Source organism: Physella acuta, unplaced genomic scaffold (genome assembly GCF_028476545.2).
Source record: "Physella acuta isolate Inbredline_101_S28 unplaced genomic scaffold, ASM2847654v3 ptg000580l, whole genome shotgun sequence".
NCBI classification, from domain to species: Eukaryota; Metazoa; Mollusca; class Gastropoda; family Physidae; genus Physella; species Physella acuta.
Window position 1 is genome coordinate 941,767 of NW_026732099.1, and position 6,287 is coordinate 948,053.

General features: G+C 29.6%; 1 protein-coding gene across 1 annotated transcript; it reads right to left on the bottom strand.

Moving 5' to 3' along the window:
* Positions 1-249: 249 nt before the first annotated feature.
* Positions 250-4,160, bottom strand: LOC131947039 (uncharacterized). The gene is made up of 2 exons (XM_059308123.1): positions 4,003-4,160; positions 250-2,809 (listed from the first exon to the last, which is right to left on the bottom strand). Exon 2 carries the CDS (start codon positions 2,778-2,780, stop codon positions 1,002-1,004), a length of 1,779 nt encoding a protein of 592 aa, XP_059164106.1. The 5' UTR covers positions 2,781-2,809; positions 4,003-4,160; the 3' UTR covers positions 250-1,001.
* Between the last annotated feature and the right edge of the window lie 2,127 nt (positions 4,161-6,287).

The following is a 6,287-nucleotide window of genomic DNA, read 5'->3' on the forward strand; positions in this document are numbered from 1 at the left end:
GCTATAACTTTTAATTCTTTAGTGTTCATGACATGTATCCCTATTTGTTCATTGTAATAGTTACCAAAACTAAGAAGCCGTATCTCTTATTTTATTCCAAAGAGAAATATTCATTGCTTTTTTCGCACAAATATTTACAGCATTTAAAAATAACTTATGTTTGAAAGTGAAATATAAATATTAAGCAGTATAACACAAGGCTTTTGGTATTTAAACAAATACGCAGTGTTAACTTTATTGAACGGTAAATTAAAAGTATCAAAGTATAATTGATTTAAAATATCAAAAATAAAATCGTTATTTTGTAACAGTTGACACTATGTCAGATGTCACCCGATGCGCTATTTTGGGGTGTGACCCACCCACTTCATCAATTTTACATTTTTATTCGGTATCACCAATCTGCACTACAATTTATTCACTCTCTGATTCGTGTCATTTACCTACCGGACCTACTCTATACATTCTAATAATAAAAGTAATTACTAGTGCTAACATTTAAAGGATGTTTTCAATTATTAACAATAAGAGTTAAAACAATTTTGAAATACTACCAGCATTGCAGTAGGCCCGTATATATGTATTTTAAACTAACAACCAAAAAAAAAAGAAATTTAAAAAACAACGAAACACACCAAAACCTACTTAGATTATTTAGATTATATTGATCGGTCAGGTTGTTCTTTTTTTAAATTAGCCTTATACTTTTATTAAAGGTACTGAATAAAAGAATAATCACAACGTGTGATTCTTTAAAAGTGTTTGTATTATATATAAATATAAAAGTTAGTTAAGTGGCCCTGCATCTAAATAAAGCATTATTGGTTATTTTAATTCCACTTATTCAGAGAGCTATTAATTTACTCCATTTGCATCCAGTGCACAAATTACTAAGTAAATCTTTGGAAAGTAATGAAACAAAAAGGCTGTATAACCACCACCAAAAAAGCCCCAAACGTTCTGCCAACACTTTTACAAATTGCAATAGCACGACTTTGTAATTAATTTTTGAGAGACACCATTTCATCTTTCGGTAGTGTAACTGGTATAAAATTTGAACATGGTTCATCCGCCCCCCAGTGATTTATGATGTTAAAGTAATCTTTAAACGTATACAGCCGTTTTTGTTCAGCAGGCTCTTTTGTTGGGTCAGAACCTACGACAGTCAATGTTTTCCTGTATGTCATTGCACCGTACAAATTTCTCCTAACAGTCCATAATCTTCCCAATAATAAGAATGTGACTTTTTCAGCTGAAAAGTTTATGCTCCACAAATCTCCTACTGTTTGTAGCAAAAAAGTATTGTTGTCATCACTGAAACTTATTATCTGTTCAGCTGGTCCATTTAATTGTTCTAATTCTGTTAATTTCTTTGTTAGAGTGTCCAGCTGATGAACTGCAGTTTTCTCTTCACCGTTGACGGTAACAGAACTGAAAATCAGAATCATTCTCTGATAATGTACAGCTTGTTGTACTTTGATTGTGTCTGGAAGCTTTGTGAATTCTTCAACTTTTAGCTTACTGTTTTTAGGGTATAATCGATATATTTCACTAGAACATTTACTAAGAATAAAGATACACTGTTCATATGGCACTAAAATTAACTGCCGTCCTGGTATCTCAGTGATTTTGTTCCAAACATTTCTACAAAAAACATACAGACAGCTGTTTGTTTGAGAGACGTCTTTAACACCACTAGCGTATAGATAAGAGTCGAACACAACTAAAGTTACGTCCAGAGGTATATCGCTAGAGCTTACACATGTGTAAATCTTTTCTTCGCATGCATTTATGCAATTAAATTTTTTGTTTATTACATATAAAACACCGTAGTGTTCCCATTCACTCGAAGCTCGATGTATGGCACTTGTTCGCCATTGTCCGTGGTTATAATGTGTTGTCTTATACAATACAGCATCAATCAAAATATCTCTAGCTTCAGTGTTGTTGATTATCAATCGATGTTTTAGCAAATGTTTCAGAAGTGGTGTACTTACAAGACACGTCCTCACAGACTTCAATAATTTTGTCAAGGCTTGAGTTCTGTGATTTATTTTATTCAACGTTTGTTTATGGACTGCGTTAAGACTTTTGTCAGATTCATTATTAGAACAATTTGTTGTATTATCTTTTATGTCAGTGTAAACGTCTTCATATTCAGCACTGCATTTTCCTTCTGGCACATACTCAACCCACTTTAGCACTGTTTGTATAACCCAGTCTTCGTTTTCTACTTTTAGATCCCGAGAATCAATCAATTCATTGAAATCTGTAACTTCGAGCTCCATTATAGACTTGTCGTTCATAAGTATGCCAAAGTTATTTAACATAAAAGATTTTGAAGCATTCAACACTTTTTCCGATTTAAAAGCTTTAGCTGTATTCACAACGCTTTCAAAGTTTTCAACGGAAATGGCTTTAGCAGCGAAATCCTCACAGTGTGCAACAATGAAGTCTATCTGTAGTTGATCCGCTGCCTGCCATATATCTATAAAATTATCTTTCGTCAGAGGAACTTTTCCAGTATACATTGACTTTAAAATGTGTTGAAATGTTTTAAGAGAAATCCCATTGATCGTTACACAACCCTCTTTAGCCTCCTTCATGTCTGTCATTAAAAGTGCTCTGAAGAAATGTGACGACGCTGCCAGAAAAATACGGTGACATTGCAGAGAAACGTCGTCAACCTTGACAGTAAAATCCAAAAAAATATTATCCAACAGAAGTTTTTCTGTGTTTTTTAGAACAGTTTGAGAACTGTCATATTCAAAATCCATCATCGAATTTAAACTTAGAATCTGCAAAGCATCTGAAAATAACGTTTTAAAATGTTTAAAAGTATTGGTTGTAAGTACTAAAATGAATACATTTTGTTTTTAAAATAATTCAGGTAAACATGAATGTACTTTCCTTATCTGAGCGCACGTAAATTTTGCTTTTTCGTGGATATTTGAAGTTAAAAAGCTAAAATGTAAATAGGTTAGATTTTTATAAGCTTTTATTTTGTCTACAATTCTTGTACGTGTGTTTCTTTTTTTCTGGATTTTTCGCAAACCGTGAATCTCGATGTAAAAATTTTCTAAAGCTTCAAAGTACATTAAAATTATCAAATGACAAAATAATAATATCTTAGTTTCAATCTAATTAGACATTAATAAAATCCAACAATAAAAGTGCTGATCGCCAGAGGAACACTGAAAAAAAAGTTATCACTGCTGATTGGTTTTTTGACTGCGAGTCGACTATAGACCATAGAGGGTCAAATACATTGTCTGTTAGAGATCGCAGTCTAACTATAGAGTTATACCATATTTTAAGTCTTATTTGGAGTCGACTCCATTATTAAAGAATTAGTAAAAAGATTTTTTTTTAAAGTTGCAATTTAAAAAAGAACATTATGAATTTTTTTTTAAATCTTAAAATTATTTAATGTTACATATTTTAGAATAAAATGCTTTTATTCATTTTTTTTTACAATAATTATTATTTTTTATAATTTATTTATACAATCGTGACACATAACGCAGCTCCACGTGTGGTTTTTAAACAAATTTAAGAGTTTTTTAAACTAGGCCTACAGGGAAATAAATAGTGAGGAAGTGGTCAACGACTGAAGTAGAATGAATTAGCTTATTTAAAAAAGTTTACGTGTAGTAATTGAAATCGGAATCTCAATAGCTTTTATTTTTATTATTGCTACTTCAATATAGGAACAGTTTTAGATTTCAGGGAGGGGCTATATGGGAGGAGGGGGTAAATATATGTAATATTTTTGTAAGTGATACAATTAGTATAGCTATACAAGTAAAATAAATATTAAATTATATTTAAGCTGCTTTAATGAAAGTAGACTAAACAATATCAAATATATTATTAGTGATGTCTTTTCAGTAAACTACTATATTTACTAGTAATAAATGTATTCAATTAAATTAATTATGTGTATGATTGTTTTTCTTTCGTTAAAAATGAAAAAAAAATACAACGTTTAAACTAACTTACCATGCACTGATAAATATTAAAGATAATAATTAACCTTTTCTAGTTAACTAAGCAAAGAGATATAAGATCTGAACTATAAATATATAGATCTAATAATCAGTAAGCTATAAGCCCGGTATATTGCTTGTATAAGAATATTTCTATAAAAAGATATTCAATGAGGCATACAGCGTTTTAAAATTGTAAGAAATAAAAACATGAAATTGAATTTCCTCTTTCAACACAGGTGCTGTCAACTGGAAGCGAAACACATTTTTCAAAGTTTTAGCTTAGGTGTGCAAAACTTAATTTTTTCTAACGATGCGACTGAATATAAATTTCAGACAATAGTTATAATTATTATTAATATTTCTATTCTTATTTAATTATTATGGGGGGGGGGCATCATTATTATCGTACAGAGACGGGTAACTCCCCCCTCCTTCACCCTCTAATTTAACGCCAAAAATAACTTTTAAAGACTGACATGCACTCTAATTTTTTTAACTGGAGGATCTTAATTAACGGATGTTTTAGCAAAGTTGAAACTGCTTATTTAAAGCATAACAACCCGAGTGATTTGTAAGATGCCTTGCCTTTTTGATCACTTGCATTGAATAGAACGCGTACCATAAATTCAAATTTTCTTTTCTGCATCCACATTTAAATTTTTAAACGAATTTTGCTGAGTTTATTTAAAAAATTGGACTTGTCTTAAAACTTTTATACTTCTGTTTTCCATTAGTTAAAAGAAACCCGCGTGATTAATGCAATACCTGTTAATGAAACTTAATTTTCATTCTAGTACATTCTAGAAGTTTAAAGGTACCTATTCTGGTTACTGGGAAAAACTTATAGAAAACCACAAATTTGATATAAAACGTATATTTGAAATTTCGTCACCTGAAAAAGTCAATTGAAACGGTTAATAATGCTATCGAGTTTATATACACACGAAAGACATGAACAAAATTGAAAAATCTAGTTCGTTCCAGAAGAAGGTAAGACCTAACAATATGTAAAAATCTCTCTTTGGTTTCTTTGCTCGATTTCAATGCATCCGTTTCCTTTCCAAAACGATACAGTAAAAGGTGTAAAACGGCGAAAACTGTCAAAAAAAGTGTTCATTTATCAAGCACGATTACAATATTTCCTCTTTACTCTGCATACGAGAAAGTATAAATGTTTGACTTATTTAAAAGTAGCTTGTTTTTTCTTTCTTTTTAACATAAAATAAAAGATTTTACTTTAAGTATTACTGTTCGCATGAAATCTTATTATATGTTGGTATTAGTATTATTGAATACCATACAGTTATTGTCATTGTAAAACTGATTTCACGGTTGCCGTTGAGAATGAACAATATGTATAACCATACTATTTATTGTATTAATATATATATATATATATATATATATATATATATATATATATATATATATATATATATATATATATATATATATATATATATATATATATATATATATATATATATATATATATATATATATATATATATATATATATATATATATATATATATCTATAATATAACGCTGCTGGTAGTGTGTCAGTCCTTCCTTCCGTCATCGCTATAGATTTTGGAACCATAAAAGTAAACATTCGCACCATGCTGTGCTTTTCAGTGCACCACAGTGTCTTATTATAAGTAATAGAGTAGGGTTTGTTTATATAGCGGCATAGAGCTATTTTATAATTGCCACGGTTTTTACTCTTTCGCATAACGTCAAGAAAATATTAAATACACGCAAACTGCTAAAACGTATTAAAAAGATTAATGTCAAATATCATTTTCGTTTAGGTTCCCAGAAAAAGTGGATACATTTTAATAAGATAATAACAGTACGGTAGAAAAATCAAATTAATTTAACTCTTTTCTAATTTTGACAAAGGAGGTAATTTAAAAATACATTAAACTCACGCTAATAAAAAATGTAAATGCAAATATACGTTCGTCATAGAAGGAATTAGTGTTGCAATAATATAATTAGCAAAATGTGAATGCAAATTATTCGGATGTGTAAGAGGAAATTATTGTTAGAAAATTATAATTAGCATGGATTGATAAAAGGCAATCTTTTATTTATTTTATTCACTGAATGTAGGCCCTACTGTTTATTACTTATAATTTTTAATCAACTATTCAGCTCTATTATAGACGCGTCATCACGTTCATTAGGTGCGCAATGGTTTTAGTTATGAAACTCTATTGTAATTTTTTTAAATTTAAAGTACTGGAAAAAAATGCGTGAATGGATAAAGTGAAATATTGTAGGTAAAAC